At 49.1% G+C, this 18475-nt stretch overlaps 1 protein-coding gene across 20 annotated transcripts in view; it reads right to left on the reverse strand.

The window, feature by feature from the left end:
* The window catches only part of EIF4G3 (eukaryotic translation initiation factor 4 gamma 3), a 149878-nt gene that overhangs the window by 23398 nt on the left and 108005 nt on the right, over window positions 1-18475 (reverse strand). For 14 of the 20 annotated variants that reach the window (XM_082328961.1, XM_082328964.1, XM_082328958.1 and 11 more), the window contains 9 exons: window positions 15803-15891; window positions 13653-13902; window positions 10930-11087; window positions 9623-9748; window positions 8385-8495; window positions 4266-4436; window positions 3059-3256; window positions 2188-2334; window positions 1657-1893 (listed from right to left, as the gene is read on the reverse strand). In XM_082328961.1, the coding sequence (XP_082185087.1) occupies window positions 1657-1893; window positions 2188-2334; window positions 3059-3256; window positions 4266-4436; window positions 8385-8495; window positions 9623-9748; window positions 10930-11087; window positions 13653-13902; window positions 15803-15891 (1487 nt within the window). The remainder of the gene's footprint in view (window positions 1-1656; window positions 1894-2187; window positions 2335-3058; window positions 3257-4265; window positions 4437-8384; window positions 8496-9622; window positions 9749-10929; window positions 11088-13652; window positions 13903-15802; window positions 15892-18475) is intronic. The other 6 variants (XM_082328952.1, XM_082328962.1, XM_082328953.1 and 3 more) reach the window with 1 other exon arrangement.

Raw genomic sequence — 18475 nt, forward strand, 5'->3', positions numbered from 1 at the left:
GATGGAATCCAAATCGGTTTGCACGAAGACGGGAAATGGTATCACTAGAGAAGCCTCCCTTAGGTCTAAATTTGACTCGCCAGGCTCCAGAAAGCCTTTTCCCCCAAAATGGGGGCTCTGGCTTTTTTAAAGACAAAGTTTCAGGGCAGTTTTATAAAATGTTTCCTACTCCCTTCACTAAAAATGAGCTAAACCCTTTTCCTTCCACTTAAGCAAACAAGAAAAACCCTATTAAAATTTGGTTCTGGCCTTGCCTTGGAAAGTTTCAGCTCAGAGCAAATGTTTCCAAAGTCAGGAATGACAGGGAAAATATTGAAAATGGACTTTGTCCAGAAGCTTCAATTCTAACTATCACTAACACTTCAGGTTCAATAAAAACACGTAATAAAACGTCTACCCCATTAACAGAAAATAAATGAAGGATCCTCACTCAATCTCGATAGAAATAGCAGATCACAAGGACAGGACACGGGCAGCTCATCACAACGACATCTGCCAGCACCGCCCTGCTGCGTGCACGCTCCGTGCTACACGGTGCCACGGCTCGAGGCCGCGGAACCGGCCAGTGCACCGAAACGTTGGCTTTTACGGTGCTTCCGTGCTCACAAAGACCGAAACAGCATCCAGGACTCATCCACCACGACCTCAGCTATTGCTTAGAAGTCAGACCCTGTTTTCTTCCCAAAGCACGCGGAGAGATTTAATCCCCGCTTCTGGCACTTTCAAGCCTGCATCAGTAACGCGCACGCCGTTGCGTTAACAGCGTAGGGTATTTAGCCCGGGGGATTAGCGGTAAACGACGCTGTTTTGGTCAATGCTCCACAAAACAGTTTGGGAAACTGCTTCCCCATAAGGATCAGGATTGATCCGCCGCGATCCCCGCAATCCGGCGCAAGGGAACTCCCTTCCCCGAGCAGCTGAAAACAATTAGCTGAGTTTGTTTCCAGAGCCCAGTCCGACTGATTTCTGGCAAAACCCTCGAACGCTTTTTGATCCCGAGCCTGGCTTTTGCGAAGGAGCAGCGGATTGTCCGCGCCAAGAGAAGCGCATCGAGCGCGTCATGCTCCGTGCCGCACGTACGTTTGCTGGGAAGTCGGGAGGAGGATGCTGGAGCACTGCAGTTGCAAAACAGCTGCTTCGCGCCAGCATCGCTGGAGATGATGATGACACAAAATAAATGCATCCACCAAGGTTCAGGTGGGGATTTAGGCCAGTTAATGAGGTTTGTTTTTTTTAGATTTAACCCGAACAATACGTTCAGTGGTAGATTTTGTAGGTAATATAAGCCTTCAATGGTAAAGAAACAATTCTAAATCTTAATGCTTTGGAAACTGCAGATAAGAGGCAAATTCTGTTTGGAAAAAGAAACCCATAGGATACGTTGAGCGCTTTTAGATCGTGTGCTTGGATGAAATATTTGGAAACAAGCAGTGACTGGAGAACACCGTTGAAAATGATACAGACTCTATTAGAAAGGGGCGAGGGAGGGAGCGAGGCCAGGCCGTGATGAAACACCCACAGAAGAGCGGATGATTTCCTCATGCCGTACAGAAATTCCTGAAGAAAAAAAATTAAATCCTCAAATAAAACCACCCCACACCCATTTTTCCATCCCTGCCCTGAAAGCCTCATCTCTCACTCCCAGTTCTGCCCTACCTTCGCTTTCTCAAAGTCCAGGTCCTTGCCAATGGTAGTTAGCAGGCGGCAAAGGCACTCGAGGGACTCCTCGTCGTGGTTTTTCAGCAGCTTTACCACGCAGTCATGCATGATAGCCTCCGTCAGCATTTTTAGTTTGAAAAGCTCGCCAATGAATTTTATATTCCCAATGGATCTCCGTCGGGCTTTGTCCTTCGCCTCTTCCAGCTCGTCATGGAGCCGCGTCTTCTCCTCTGGCTGTAAAAGAGAAAAACAGCTCTAAGAAACCACGTTCACAGAGCACAGAACTCTTCAAAAGATCCAGTTTTACGTTTATAGTTGCTTTTGTCCCTGTTTACTCTTTTTCTCCTGAAAACCAAAAAGAGGCTGGTATAGACCCACTAATCAAGGCAAATATTCTTTATTATACTCAGCCACAGTGACAGAATGAAACACTCAACTCCCAAATTCCCCCCAAATCGCCTGCCATCTTCAAAAGAGATCATTTTGAGAGGGAGCTCTGAGAATTTATGGGGAAAAAACACCACTTACAGTGGTAGCAGCCTCAAGTTCTTTCTGCTTCTTTTCAAAGACGTCATCATCAGCCTTGTCCTTTTCAAATTCCTTCTGGCACCGATTTAACAGCAGCTTGCGGAAATTTACTGTGCTCCCAGGTTTGTCTGCCATGGGCACTTTCAGCTGTAGGAGAAGAAAGAAAAACATCAGAAGTATGGCTACACTCTACCTAGGAGCGAGGTTTCCTATAAGCCATCCATCACATTTTATTATGCACTTCATACTCAGCGACGCAAGTCTGCGAGGCTGTGACAGTTAACCATCGCGTCACGATTTCCAGCCGAGTTTTACATTTCATATGTAAAGTCGCACTCAAAACTTGGCTGACACCACCTCCGCCCGGAGACGGATTACATTTCCATTCATGGGATCCTTCAAAAAGACACATTGCTTAAAAACACTCTTGTTACGTGATGAAGACTCTGGAGCCGTGCTCCTTCGTTGCATGTCACGCAGGATCGGGGGGAAGGAGGGATTTTTTTTTTTTGTCCCAAATTCACCATTGGAAAACTAGCTGTCCCAAGGCTGGCTCGGCACCTTGGGCTCCCCTTCGAAACGAGAAACTGGACTTTCCAAATGCGACTCATTGCGTTTTCTGACCAGGCAGACCAAAATGTCGTCAACTCCAAACAACAGAGCACTCCAAGCAAAGCCCTCTGCCTGCAGGCACGGCCAACGAACGTAGAAGAAGAAATCCTTCATGTAAATTATTTTTATTTACGTTGAGAAACTAACATTCAACTCTGCTCTTGCCACATTTATGTTAGCGCAAATCGGTTCATGGGGATGACGTGCAGAACGTTCACCCGCGCAGAGGAATTTCCCATTTGGCTTTGGCGGCTCTTACCGTTACAAGACATCTGCACATGTTGGCATACGCCACCGAGAAGCTCGGCTCATCGATGGCCTTCTCGAAGACCAGGTCGATGACTCCTTTCAGCCTCTCTTCTGTATCTACCGTCAGGTCTGTCACCTGCTTCATGAGCTGATTGAACATCTGGGGCGTCAGCTTGTTCAAGATGCTTCGTACCTTGCGGAACAGCTCCTAAAGGAGAGGAAAACTTAAGTTTAAGCACAAATCGAGCAGGTGGCTTTCAGGAACGAGCTAGGATGCATCTGAAAGGTGAACGGAGACGATGTCCTACAGGAGCTCGTAGGAAGCCGAGTTACACACGGACGCACATTTGCGCACAGTCCAGCGCCAGTTGTAACTCAGCCACCGGCTACCAAAGACCAAGGCTGCGGGGCGGGATTGCTGGCAACGCCCAAGTGGTTTTTCCAAGGGCGACAGAGGCACAAAGCCCTTGCTGTCACCCATCTGAAACAGCCTTCTCGGTATCAATTTTGCCATGAGATACAAATTAACAGGGAGGGGCTGCCTTCTCCCTCAGCTAGAAGTAATCAGCTTCTCCTATACTTACTTTAAGGCACTTTTTTTTTTTTTTTCCTATCCAGAATGATAATTAGGTCAACAACGCTGCCGTTAGCCCCGAGAAACAGAATTCCAGTGTCCTTCAAGACTATCCCAACTTATCCGACAAATTACAAGTTTGACCACCAGGCAAATACCTCCGCCCAGAGCGGCTGCCCCACGGAGGAGAGGGGGGAGAAAGACACAGGGAAAGCTTCAGAGCCGGCGCTGTCGGGCTGGGCAGGACAGACTGACAGAGGAACCTCAGTCTTGCTGAGGTTCAGGGCAGAAACATAGTCTAAAAGGGGATGAAAAGCAAGTTCTGTGCTGGAGGTTTGAGGTTGGGTGCTTTAGAATGGAGACAGAAATATTCCAGAAAAATAGCAATTGAGAAACAATCCTGGAAGAGAGGTAGTAGGTTGTCTGGCGTTCCCTATTTAGACTCGCTTAATATACAGGATTGCCATTTAAACTGCAGGTCAAGAATAAACACATGAAAAAAAATGATCAAGGTAGGGGAAAGCTGTGATTCAAACTGGAATTCGTTGCCCTTTTTCACTGTCTTACACAACAGCAAAGGCAAATTACCATCCTCCTCCTGTTACAGACTGCTGTACTCGGAAGCGCTCGCTAACGCTCTCACCTGGGTTTTGACATTTTCTGGGTCCTCAGTTTGGTTTTCTCTCTTCAGGCTCGGCTTCCAGGCGTTCTCCGCCTTCTTCAGGTGGACATCCTCCTTCACACAGACAGTGATGATCTTCCTGGGCTCCCTCCTCTGGCCCGGCTGAGATCTCCTCGGTCCAACATTCAACAACTAGGACAAAAACATTCCTTGTTATATCCCCTTTTAAACTCGCATCTCGATAAAACACTGCGGGGCGCACGCCAACACCCGCTGATGGCAACGCCGACACTCAGCAACTCCTCCTAGGACTCTGAGGACTCCCTCCGACCCAACACACCGGTCCGGGTCGGTCAGAGGGAACACGAAGACATCAAACACATTTCTCTCGGGCAGCTTTTCCCGAAAAAGATACGGGATGAGCACTGCCTACGCGCATCGGCGATGCTCCGGACGCGGCTTAAGCGCTGCAGAACTCAACCCGACTGACCAAAACTGCCTCTTGGCAGCCAGAAACTGCGCAACCGAGACATCGTAGGAAAGGCGTATTTAGGGATTAAATCAGTCCTCGCAGGTGTATTTCAAATCTCCCTTCCATCCCAAAGCATTCTACGATTCTATGATTTCACATGTGCCATCCCAAGCAATTAGATAATGATAAATTAGCGGCTCTGCCAAAAACGTTAAGTTTTACTGGAGATTGCTTCAAAAAGAGCCATTTTGAGACCGGGCTTACATAAACCACGCTGAACGGAGCATCAGTGCTGCTCCCGCACTGTTGAAACGCGGATCCTAACAGACGTGGGTCAAACTCTTTGCGGTTTCACAGAAGGAAGGGAAACACAGTGCCTTGTTTGAAACAGCATCAAGCGCTTCCCCGCAACCCTGCACAACACGGTGCTCCTCCTGGTCAAACCAGGGATGCGAACTGCCGAAACCGGGGAGTTCTTCTTCGGCTGGACAAGCGATAGGGCACAAGACACCCCCAAACTCCCTCTTCATCATCCGGGAGCTTCTGCTTAAGGGCTAAAGGTATCAAATGTTGTCAGGAGGTTATTCTTCCCCTGCGCTCTTTCCTATTTCTGAACTCGTTTATTAGAAATGTCCAACCTCAATGTAAAAATGAGCGCCAGCAACAAAGCTCCATTATCAAACCCCGTTACTTTCCACAGAAATAATTAACCTCTTCAGCGGGCAGCAGGCAACCTCCCCATGAAAGACGGGCCATTTAAAACATTTCTTTGTTCAACAAAGGGATGCAATGAGCATCGGAGAGGCAAGACCATCTCAGTTATTCAAACAGCTTTGCTGAGCACATGAGGAGAGGCTCTTGGCTGGTGCCTCTCGTGTCACATACCAGCCCCAAACCCGCCTTTGCACAACGAAATAAGAAAACCCTCCTTAAAGGCAGGAGCTTGCATCTGCGATTTGAACCGCTTGGCTTCGACAACGTAAATACGTGCCGCGATGAAAGCAAACGAACATAATCACCGCCACTGCCGGAGTTCTCCTTTGGGCTTCGTTATGGGATAACAGCAACCGAGTAAGATGATGTCAAAAGAGAACGACCTCGTGCCGCGATGCGCTTCGTACGCCGGGGCGGCGCACGGAACGGGGCTACGCGGTGCAGCGTGTTAGCGTGTTGCCCCACCGCCTACGGAGACCTGCGTTCAGATCCCGCTGGCACGCACAGAAATAACCCGCCGGACTCGTTCAGACTTTCTCAGGCGCACGCTGTAATTGTAACAGAACCGCGCGAGCCGATCGCTCCCGAGAAATCAACGGTGGAACGAGACAGCAAGAACGGGGAGCCTTCACGATGCTTTTGTGTGTTAGATGCCTTCCTAAAACAGTTGTCAATCCCTCCCTACAACCCCATCTCCGCTCCCAGCCAGAGCCCTCGATCGACACCGGTACGACGCAGCAAAGCCTGCTTTGCAGCCCTGCCTTGAGACATCCACCTCTGGTTTTACGCAATTTCACGCAGTTTTGCTGCCCAGGTTCCAACCATGCTGCAAAGGTATGGCGTGGAAAGAAGAAACTTCCCTCCAGCTGAAAAACCAGACAATAACGCAACAGAAAACCGACCGGTTTCAGCCACGCGCCCTAGACCTCATCGCACACCTCCTGGCCCACGGGAAGCTTGGTAACCGGAGCCAGGCTGGCAGCGTGCCCTGAAAATCAAAACGTTTGGGCTCATTTTCCCGAGGAACACGGGCAAAGCCGACGAGAGGTAACCTGCGGCCGCCCCATCTCTCTTGCGCGGAGGCGGCTCTGGTCCGGAGGGCCTTCCAACCGCGGCCGGGCGGGAAGGCGCCAGGACGGAGCCGCAGAGGCGCGGCGCTGCCGCGGGTCCGGGTCCGGGCAAAGCCGCAGCCACAGCGCTGGCTTTCAGAGCTAACGCACCTCCCTGCAGGAGGCGACTGCCTCCCTCGCAGAACCGCGGGACGCGAGGACCGCTCTCGCATCTCCTGAGCACCAGCACGTTACACGTCACAGCCTCCTCAAATCCGCCCGCCTTCGAGACCAGACCTTTAAGTGCATTAATAGAAGAAAGACTTTCTTTAAGATTGTATTTTTTTTTAATATTGGCGAATAAACTGGGCTCAAACTGCTTGATTAGGTTTAAAAAGCAGTGAACCGAAGCCTCCTCTGAACGTGTAATAAAATAATATACGGATCAAACTTTTAACAGAAAAAACCTGGGGTTTTTTGGTTCCAAATTTACAAAGCGGCAAGTTAAAGAGACGCTCGAGCTCAGGCCTGGCCTCCCTTTAGCAGCCCAGTCCAAGTAAATAATAGTGGTTCTGTAGCACCTGCAGTTACAGCACTACAGCTTGCGCTGAAACAATATTTTCCACCAAAGGCACAGAGAAGTGCTCACCAGATGTTACTACATCGATCTGAAGTACCTGTCTTCGGATGCAGAGGGGGGGAAAAAGGAAAGCAGAAAGAAAGAGGGACAAGCCTCCTGCCGAGGAGCCAAAACCTCGCAGGAACACAGCACGACCTGGTGCTCTCCCTCACGGTCCGCCGCCACTCTTAGGACATGAGACGTGATGACGTTTTAAAAATCATCCAAGAAATTAAAGAACTGCTCCTCCCTCTACAACAGGCTTCAAATGCAGAAGGCGAAATTGGGGTTACACGCTAGGAGCGACTCTGCCTTCCAGGGAAGCGCAAGAATCGAGGTGACCTGAGCTTCCATCACCTCTCAGGGAGGGTAAAAGCAGACGCATCCCTCCTCAGCGCACGGGGACGGACCGGTCCTCTCCAACCCTATTTCTCTGTGTTTGCATCTCGTTACCCGCTGCACTCATCTACCTTCTTGTCTCCACCCAAAAGCGTTTATTAGCTGTATTTTGCCCCTGTGTAATTACAACCCTTCTGTTGTTTGATGCGACATTTGTTAGTTCTAAAAACAGTCATACAACACGTTTAAGCGAAAAGAAGGAAATAAAGACAAAAGCCAAGGAAGCAAAACAAAAGATTCTCAACGTGCCGAAAGCTTGTTAGCGCTGAGCTGCTCGACGTTATTTCGAGAGCGAGGGATAGGCAGTGGGGTTTAATGGTTCATGGGCATGGCCTGTGCAGAGGTGGAATGACCGAGTGGACAGACAGCGTACACGCAGATTTTTGCCATGCTTTACAAGAAGATAACGTCTGATTTTGCTCGGGGCTGAAAACCCTCTCATCCTATAACCGCCGACGTCACAGGACAGCAGGGCTCGTTAAATAACGTTACCTTCCACCCCTCCTCGAGAAAACTGCAAAGAAAGGCTCTACTCTGTAAAGGCGCAAATGTAAGATGTATGTTATGTGCTGAATGCTCCAAATGAACGGGGTAAGCGGGACTTACCTTTTCTCCCCCTTTCCACAGGTCTGCAAAGTGCAGACCCCTCGCGGATCCCGCTCAGGCCAACGTCCCAGCATGCCCTCAGCTGGTGATGTCCCACCCACCACTGAAGACTGCCTAGAGGGGTACAATGCAAGTCTTGTTTCGTTTTTTTTTTAAACACTGTTGCACCTTTTTGTAAAGTTTTCTGCCAGTCGTTCTTTATCAACAGTGGGCGTTAGGGAAAAAGACAACTCTACAAAAAGGTGCAAAGACTGGGGGGGAAAGGGGGGGATTTGGCTTACCCCTATCGGCAGGTTCCTCAATGGTGGGTGAGGCGAGACCAAGAGAGGGCATGCTGGGGAACCGCACCGAGCCAGGGAAGGCAATCCAGGGTTGCTCTGCACTTTGCAGGCCTGCGGAAAGAGAAAGAGCGACAGGGACGTTACCAAGATGCCGAGAGGCTCGGGACATTCAGCGCACAAAAGGAGAGAAGGCGCCGGAGTACAACCTGCCAAGTCCTAAATATAGGAAGCGATGTCGACCTCAAACAGCATCGAGGTTTCGGGACCGGGTGGTGCTCCGAGAGAAACCGTGACACCGAAGCTACTCCAAGACACGGACGCGCACCCCGGAACCGAGGCACCGGCCACGAGACCGCTCTCAAACCAGAAATATTACATCAACTCAGAGTCGCCGGCTTTGACTCCGAGCCTCCTGGAAATCTGCACACTTGGAAGTCAAGGTTATTCAGCGAACTCTTCTGAAACCAGCAGTTTTGAGAGATAAACGATGGCTACGTCATTAGATAGATCTAGATGGATACATTGGATGTATCTGAATGATGAAAAATCAACGATTGCACCTAACGGAGGCAGCCTCCATCCTCCAGCTGCGGCTGACTGGGCGGCACCACGCTGGGGGGCACCTGCACCCCAAGGAAAAGAGACGGCAAAGGCAAGACGGAAGAATTCAGAGAGGGATTTCAGCGTTTGGGCAAAGCCAGACACAGGGAAAAGAAAAGAAAGTGAAAGCAAAGCAGAGCAAAAGGCAGGAAAACAAGGAATGAAGTGACCAAAGCAAAGCAACACGTGGAAGCCCAGAGAAAGCAAGCACATACGCAGGCGCTGTGTATGTTCTTTCTTTTTTTTTTTTTGGTTAGTAAAACCTATTGGCTCTATTAGCACGTTTTATCAAACAGACTCCTACGATGACACACGCTGACGCCGGGTCGTTGTACGAGAAACGTGCGTTCGCACGCGCGCGACTGCCAGGTCCTCAGCGTGGAAATGTGTTTCCACACCTCTCGCGCGGGAAACGGGGAAGGAGACCAAATCCATTTAAGACCAATACGTACCAGTTAAAAACATCCACAACGTTTTTCTAATTTGCCTAACTTTTGACAGCCCAGAAAACATCACCCTTGCGTTCATCCTGACAAAACCAGAACCACCGGAGCATCGGAAGAGGCCCAAAAGCGTGAGGATGGACTTCATCGGTGTTAAGGCCAGTTTTTAAATTAGCAAGCTGGGGTAAAACTCACACTTCCAGATACGTTTCTTCCACCGGAGGTTTGCCTCCCAAAATCAGCAAAGGCTGGCGTGAAGTCTGGTCCTCGAGGCAGTATCCGAGGGTCCAGAGTTCTCAGGGGCAATTTCGGCTGGTTGACCTGCATCGCGGGGCGGAACAAACAAACGGGATCTGTTCAGCGGGTGCTGGAGCTACCGAAGTTCATGCAAGTCTACAGAAAACCTCTGCTAAACCGTAATAGTCATATTTAATATCCAAATTCATGCTTTTAACAAACGGTGCAAGTTTTATGCATCCACACTTACACTAAAAATAAGCGTTTAATTTAAAATACGTCTTCCGCAGGTGACTATTGAGGAAACGGGTGGAGTTCAGAAACATTTCAAGGCTGAGCGCGACTTATGGGGGATAAAATTATGGCGACACGGGCCCGTCTTCTGCCAAATGAGCGTGATAGTCTTGGTTCAGGAGCGCAAAACTGCCCCCTTCCCTCAAACAAATGTCTTTTGGGTTAACAAGAGAGCGAGCCGGCCGAGCAAAGGAAGCTCAAAAGCAGACAGAGCAGTGAGAAGCAAACCACGGCCAACGAGGAGGTGGATGAAATCATTTTGGGAACAAAGCTGCGTTTTACAATTTGCCTGGATATGAAATTCAGAGTGGAAATGTTTCTGCACATGAGAATCACCTACACCCTCATCTGTGCTTGAATCTTAAGAGCGAGTCTGTAGTGGTTACATCAAAATCAATGAACTACGTAGCTCTAACTGCGACGAGAATAAGGTCTCGGTGTCAGCGCTTCAGAAATCACAAGGATTTCAATAAGCGCAGACACACAGCAGAGAAAAATCACATCTGTAATGAGGCTGCAGAGAAATCACAAAGCTTCTTGAGAGTCAAGGTTTTCAAGATCTTTTATTAGGTCAGCTCGTAAATACTGACACAACTGTTTCAGACCAGAAAAAAGAGTTTGCCCAAAGCTTGCCTATGCTTTCTAACCGTAGAATTGATGTAATAACAGACACTGCCTCTCTGTTCAGTCTTGCTTTGCTTATCCCCTTAGTTCTTCATGGTTCTATCGTTTTAAATTTTAATAACGACTCGGTATAACTTAATCCGGATAGAGACCATTAAAAATGCTTCCGTTTTTAAGTCATGTGTGCACATTCGTTAGGCACCACGCCTCTGTTTGAAGAACTTTATAATGCGACATCAGCCAAATATTTCCCCTTCCCGACAGAAGTCTGCATCGGAACGGTCAAGGAATAAAACATGCGTTAGGGATCTTTATTTATATTAAAAAAACAAAACCATTGCACGCACCTGTTTTATCGGCTCTCCTCTCACCTTGTCGAGAACCACATCGCTTATGGGAGGCAGCCCCTCCGGCTTTTGGATACAGGCGGGCATGAACTGGAAATCCAGCAAGAATTCCCGGTCGTACTGCTTCTTCCCCTCCGGGTCCAGGGGCTTCCACTGCTCTATAAGGAGAGAAGGTGCCTGAGATTCATAGGTGACAAAAACCTCCGCTCTCCGAGGCGTGTTTTCGGTAAATCCAAAGGGAAGGGATTGCTACAGCTGCTTGGGGAATTTTAATTTAACTTTATTTTGAGGAACAGACATCGCATTAAAGGAACAGAAACAACGGGGAGCGTATAGCCAGCTCCAGCAGCAGCCACACAAGGAACTAATTGCTAATCCCAGTTTTAACCGACGTCATCTCATTTTAACTCTGACTTTCATTCTCGCGTGGAATATGATGAAATGGGGACAATTCCCAGTTTTGGGGCGAAAGTGCTGAAGTTAAAGCAGGCTGGTTTTGTGTAAAAGGGAGCGATACAGGCAGAGCCGAGGAGAGCACCGCGCAGAACAAAAATATCCTTTAAAAATGTGAAAACGCCGAGCCTTTAACAACCCACGCTGGAGATAACGGTGGGAACCAAAAGAAAACACACAACCCCGGGCCACGTGCTAAGAATTACAGCTTTTCACCCCTTTTTTCAGAGGGCTTTCCGGGCAGGAGAACTGCGGTGCAGAGGGCCTCGCCCGCTGCAAATACAAATGTAAACCTGCAGCCGTTTCAGTGCGAGGCAGATTAGCATCTGGTAGCCCAGAGACAGGATTTTCTTCGCCGGCTGCACAGTTTGTTTGAAGTTAGGAAAGAAAACACGGACCTGCTCAGCAGGCAGGTTAACCAGCCAGGCCCCGAAGCGGGTGGCACGTTTTTATCTGAAGGAGAACATCTGTATGAGATGCTGCCTTTGCGTTTCAGCGACGCCAAACGGCGTTGCTTTGCATTTATCCAGCCGTTCAGGTGCGCTGTTCAGCTTTTCTATGGTTTCTTTATTTTAGCCCCTGATCACCAGCTTGAGGTCTCTGGGTTCTCACCATCCTCATCCCTGCAGAAGCCACACGGGAACCTATTTCAAGTGACGGGTTTTAACAACTGGGAATGAAAATACACAAAAGTAATTACAATTTTTAGCTCTTTGTGCGGTTTTATTTCTACAGAGCTTCGGGGATAAAAGGGTGCAGAAAACGGTCTGGCTGACCAGCTGCGTCCCAGCCAGAATCCCCTGCCAGCGGCCTAGCCACTCTGCCACACCACCCTCCATTTATCATGGAAAAGTACCGACAGCAACAAGAAACAGTTTATATGTACGCTTTCCTTCTCCTGGAAAGATCTTCACAAGCTGTTTTAACGTGAAAAGCAGCCGGGCAGCGTCACAGGCAGGCTTTCTGGATCCCCAGCGAGGGGAGAGACTGGGATATAACACACAATTCCTGCTAGGGGTGGACCGAAAGGCAAAATCCCTGCTTTTCGAAAGAGCAGAGCTGAAATCGAGGACTATTGCACCAAGCGGCAGGCAAGTCCGATGCACGTTGCTTTCCGGGGGATCGATCCAACCCCTCCAGCTGAGGGAAAGGACGCCCAGATCCGACCGGGATCGTTCTGACCGCATCGGGCGTTTCGGAGAGACAGCTGATGAATGATGGATTAACTTCAAGATGCGCTTAGCTCATGAACCGGTAAGCTATCACAAGTGTGCGGTAAACTATCAAGAGGCCTCGATGTTTTCTCCTAATGACACGATGCTACCAAATGAATAAAAGAAAAGCAACTCGGGTCTTTGTCAGAACAAAGCAGAGCTGAAATAACGACGGCAGTGTAATCACTTCACGGTGGTGCTCCTTCCCGATACCTCGTCCAGCTCTCACGGTCTGTCCTTATTTTGTTTTATACTCTTTAATATCTGAGCTCTTACAAAAATGACCGATTTATTTGGAGGGAGCTTCACCTGAATAAGACATGACTTAAAGTTGGTAGCAACTGAAAAGTCGGTCTCAAGGTCTCTCTTAAGGAGGTGAATTAAGAGGTTCAGGTCTACAAATTAAGTATCTTAATAAATAACAAAGCCACCCCTTAGGCAGCCTACATCCAGCGCTAACGAAAGGACCACAGCCTGTGAGCCCAGACTCGCATTATTTTATCAGAAGAACTGCACGCTCCCAGTTCAATAGCGGAGCCTGGACGGAAACCCACACGCTGTTCCTTTTCCTTACTCTTCTAGAAATCTGGAGATCTATGCGACTGTTTAGCCAGGAATTTACATCTATATAAACACACATACTCGTATTTAGTACCCAATGAGAACTTCCCGATCTCTTAGTTAAGCAGTACGTCTGCTTGTACAGAATTTCTTGGATCGTTCTCAGCTGTCGATCACAGGGGAATCAATTTGCCACCATTTCTACTCTGCAGCCAACGTTCCCACGTGTAATAAATTCAAGGAATCGGGGATTTTCTCTTCTCTTCATTACCACCAGCAAGAGAAGACCATTTTTCCTCTCGTGCTCCCCGAGAAGGTCTCTCTGAGCCTGTCGGGCAGTGGATCCCGGCGGAGCCGGACACGGTGAAACGCTGTGCCCCCTTCCACCCCGCTGGAAACAGCCTTCCTCCCGCGGGGAGGACGCACGGGGCGTTAGCAGCCCTAAAAGGAGGGAGGCAGAAAACCAAGCAGGCAAGAGTCTGAAACAGGATTTACCTGGTTTATACTGGTACACCGGCCCTTCGCTGGAGCTCTCTGTGAAACCTGAGTTTGCATCGGTTCCTTCTCCCTCGGAAACGCTCTCGGCACCGTTCCGCACGGGTTCTGCTTCCTGCTCGCCGTTTTCTTCCACAGGTTTCGCTTTTTTGAGTTCAGAGTGGTCTCTCTCCAGTTGAAACCCATGGCTCATTTTCTCCTGTTCAGATTCAAGTACTTTGTCACCTGAAAGTTCCTCTTCTACTTTAGGCTGCAGCACAGATGGAAACACAGAGGTTACGTTAAAAACACCCAGCCAACATTCGAAGCACGCGAAAGGGCTCTTCGTTGATTCATACAGCATTTTTGTGTGTAGCAGGAATACATATGCATCTCAAACAGCGATACGGAACAACACGCAGAACGACCAGATGATTTATCGGTTCGTTCCCGGAGATAACCCACCGACAATTAACAGTGCAACTGGAAAGACTTAGCGTAGCCCGTGAAATCCCCGGGAGCCATCGGCATCGGATGGAAGGAACTGTTAAGCCCTATAGCGCGACAGCCATGAGCAATCCCAGCCTGCAAAGACAACCTCGCTCGCCTCCTCTCCCGCAGCTCGCCGGCCGCCCCGAAGGGCACGCCGTGCTCGTTTCGGGGGTCCTTCCTTTAAATGTACGCCGCTAATTGGAGCGGATCGCGATAAAGGAGGTACCGTGACATACGGCCACAATTTCAGCATCTCGGGCTCAGGGAAAAGCATTAATAGCATCCCCGGCTGTTAATTCTAGAGCTCTCCAAGGACACAGCCTTATTCTGCATTCAGAGGGGGCGTTAGGAACGCGCTTCTCCTGGGAGAAACCCCAACACGTCTAAAAGCATCGAACGAAGGAAAGGCTTAATCGAGGATGCTCCGGAAGAGGCTCTCGATGCTTTCGCCTCCCTACCTGAGGGCACCGCATCCTAAAATGCTTTTTACACGTTTTTCAAGGAAATACTCTGAAAAATTAGCATCGGCGAAAACGCCGAGTGGTCCAGGAGACCAAACCGCTCCAAAAAATGATGAAGAAAATGTACAGAGAGCATAAACTTGCTGGCGCAGCCCCAGAGACACCCTTCGCTCTCTGGCTGGAAAACGAGCCCAGGGATGCTTTTAATTTCCTTGGATTAGCCAACGATCAGCCTTCCCGTTGCGCGCAGACCGGCTGTTGCAGCGTGATATCTCGCACGTGAGCATTTTAAGCACCTCTTCCCCCACAAACAGGGGAGAGCGCTTATGTACCATCCATAACGCGTACGTGAGCCTATCTGCTGCTTCGGTGGAGAAACCGCACGTTTGCTCACACAAAGGATGCAGTACCGTCCCCTAGACTCACGATTTGCTCTGCAAAAGCCATGCTTTTAGAGCAGAAAGGATCAACGATGTTTGCGGTAAGGGAAAGTTGTGGAGGAAATAGCAGGCGAATAATAACTGAAGAAGAAATTTGGAGGGAAGCAGCAACGCTTCTCTGCGTCACATCTGGCCGACATCAGTTTTATACATGCACAGGGCAGTCCGAATTTTTACATTTTTCCTCTCTGAACCCCGCTGTGCTCCATCCCAACGCCCGTTTTACCCAGGCTATCAACCAAAGAGGCTCCTCCTGCAAGAGCCCGGCCAGAACAGCAGCAAGGGAGATTTTCGTTACTCATCTAATTACCATCGAGGTGGTTTTGCCTGAAAACGTCAACGTTTTCCTGTCCCAGCTTCTCCGTCAGGTGGTCATCAGGAAAACCAGCCTGCGGCCGTGACATCACAATGACGTCACTGTGCAGCAGAAGAACCTGGCTAATGTCGCTATAGTGGCCTCGGGGACCCAAACCGGGGCAGTGCTGAGGGATTCAAACCCACTTTTATCTCATCCTTCCCTGGGAGGACAGCAGTTACATGTCCTTAGATGCTGGGGATCATTAAATTAAGCAAGAACGACGAAAGCCTGAAGAGCTTCAACAGGGAACGGACTAAAACCAGCTATCTAAAGGATGCTGGGGAATGTCACAGTTTCCCCCCAAAAGGGCTGCCCTGGATCCTTGGGAAATAACTAGGAAGCAACGTCTCTAAAATACAGTTTAACGAGAGCAAGGTCATCAGTAAATTTGGATAAAGGAAGACTGTGGTTCCCTCTTACCTCTGTTTCTGCCTCCATCACCTCCTCAGTGGCTTGGGTCCGGTCTTTTGGTTTCTTCCACGTCTTTGGTGCAGTTACAGCTGTTTGGGCTGCAATATAAGCACACATCTATTACAACACTAAATTACACGGAGGAAATTTGGCTGCGGGTGGTGCGCTTCCCTCTCGCACGTTGGTTTTACCCACGGGAAAATGAGGCCGTCGCAGCCTTGCGGAGGATTCAGCTTGATAGAACCACTTTTTGTTTCAATGCGGTAATAACACAGCCGTTAGTGTGACATTAAAACACAGTAATTGTTTTACAAGTTGCTCATTCAAGCTCGAAATGGTGCTTGCGATAGCAAGGAGTTTATTGCCAACAGTATAAGGATCACGCAGAGCAAAAGAAAGCCTTCAGAAACGGATATTTTTTGAAAGATCAAGTCCTGGCTAGGAGTGAAGGCTGTTCTCAACTTATTTTTCTCAAGGAATATTGTAAGAATTAACCTTCATCTGGACCAGAACCACAAACAGGCCAAAAATTCCAGTATCTCACCCAAAAGGACAACTCCTTCAATCTTGCAGCACTACTGGCTCTCCTGAGCTGGATTTATATTTCAATTTAAAGGCAGGTTAACAACTCCACCATTCATTAATTTCCCTGGCCAACTGATTCAAAGAAAACACCATATAATATTTCGAAGATCAGCAGTGATTCACTCTAACCACGTCTTTTTCCCCCTGCAGGGTAAAAGAAACCACACAATATATTAAGGAGACAGACCCATTAATCCAATATGCTCGTAATTTGTTGCAAGTGCTACCAGCTTAAATTCGGAGACCAGGCACATATGCAGATTTAACACAGAGCGTAAACAGAATTGATTTTGTGACTGAAGTTTACTGCAAACAGATTTCCAGCTTGAGCCTTTGGTTTCCAGCAGATCCTATGGAAAAAAACCCACGGCGTGCACTTATCGCAATGAAATACGATGTCAAAAGGCTCTTCGGCTACGGATAAAGGAAAAGGGTGTTAATGATGGCCTGTTTTGGTCCTACGGGCAAAGAGGAAACTGGATTCGTTACGTTCCCACTGCCCCAAAAGATACGGGGGAGCCTCGGCGGCTTCTTAACAGCGTTTCGCTGCTTCGAGGGCGACCCTGGGCTTGCAGGGACACGGTGCTGCGGGAATCGCTCCGCTCGGCACGCTGGCCCCAACCCGGAGCGCAACAGGGGCTATCGTCGCGATAAAAGGTTTCCGTCTTCACGCTAAACGCCACGACAGCAAAGGTTAATAAAAAAAGAAGTCTAATTCAAATATTCCAACATCCTCTGGTCGTTCACAGAGCTGATGGTTCATGGAAGAGCTGGAAAAATCATCCGAGTCTCCCAAACTCCGAGCCCCGCACGCCCCATCCATCGCAGCACCCTGCCGAGACGCCTGAAGAGCAGGGCAGAGCCCCAGCAGCAACCCTGAAGTTCCCGGGGCTCAAAGGAGAGCAGAGGCACGGATTGCAAAATGGCTTTGCCTTACACAACCGGGGGTGAGCTCCTCTGACTGCTAACAGAAGCTCGCCGCACCCTCGCAAGAGCAGCCGAGTTATTCTCACCATCTTGGCGTGAATTCAGGGTTGGGTAAGGACCAGGCGTCCACGCAGGTGGTAATTTCTGTGATTTAGCAAAGCGTGGACCTAAGCGAGGCTCCACAGTTCCCTCCACCACGAAAGCTGCTAAAATTGAGTGAAGATTGAGTGGTTTTCAAAAGTCAACCCGCTGTTTCAAGGCTGGACATCAAGCCCCGCTGCCACGATACCACACCTTCTTGTTTGGCGATGCCGCTTCCGCGCTTTTGGGGGATTTCTTCAAGGAGTGGGTCACATCTGCACAGTAACGACCTAAATACTGCCACAGCCAAGTAATTTCATTGATCAAGCCCAAAGTTTTTAACGTGACAGAATTTCACTCCGCTCAAGCTCAAACCACGCTCCGGAAAACATCCATGGTGTAGAAGAGCATCTCATTTTTAAACACACAAAAGCAAACTCAGGGTCACGGATCTGGGGTTGGCAAAGGTCTGGGGTGTTTCCTTCCTCAGCTCTCAGGATGTTATCATTCCTGCTTCTCAATGACAGATTTTTTCACCTTTTTTTGGCAGAAGCAAGCCATATAAAGGACGCGATCCTGCCGAGTCTCCCAGCTTTCGCCTTGCTTTAATCGTGCAGATCCTTTTCCTGCTTTGGGGCTTCCCTGCGTGAGGATGCTCGCCCCGACGCTTGCCTTTAATCCCAAGACACGGCAGCAGCCTTCGCTTAGCCCCGTAGCTTCGCAGCCTGTAACTCCGTACTCACACCCGGCCGTATTTCAGAGCTGACCGGGGTACGCCGGTGAGATCTCCAGAGACGTTGCTCAATTTTTCCCCCTCTTAAAATAGCAGACATCGGATTTTTTTCTGTTGACTTCTCATTTCTGCCACAGGAACTGACTCAATAGGAGAATTTATGCTAATGTATGCTGAGAAAATTAAAGTGAGTTTAGGTGCCAACCCTCCCAAACCCAAAACCCGACCGGGACAAGGGCGCGATCTGGTGCTATCTGAAAATTGAGTTTCGGCCGCGAGGCACTCCACGAGCCGTAGGGAAACCAAAACCTAACGCGTATAGTTTGGCTCTCGGCAAGGGAGGTCTCGGACACTTC

The sequence above is a fragment of the Platalea leucorodia genome, assembly GCF_965183815.1.
Source record: "Platalea leucorodia genome assembly, chromosome: 17".
In the NCBI taxonomy this organism is placed as follows: domain Eukaryota; kingdom Metazoa; phylum Chordata; class Aves; order Pelecaniformes; family Threskiornithidae; genus Platalea; species Platalea leucorodia.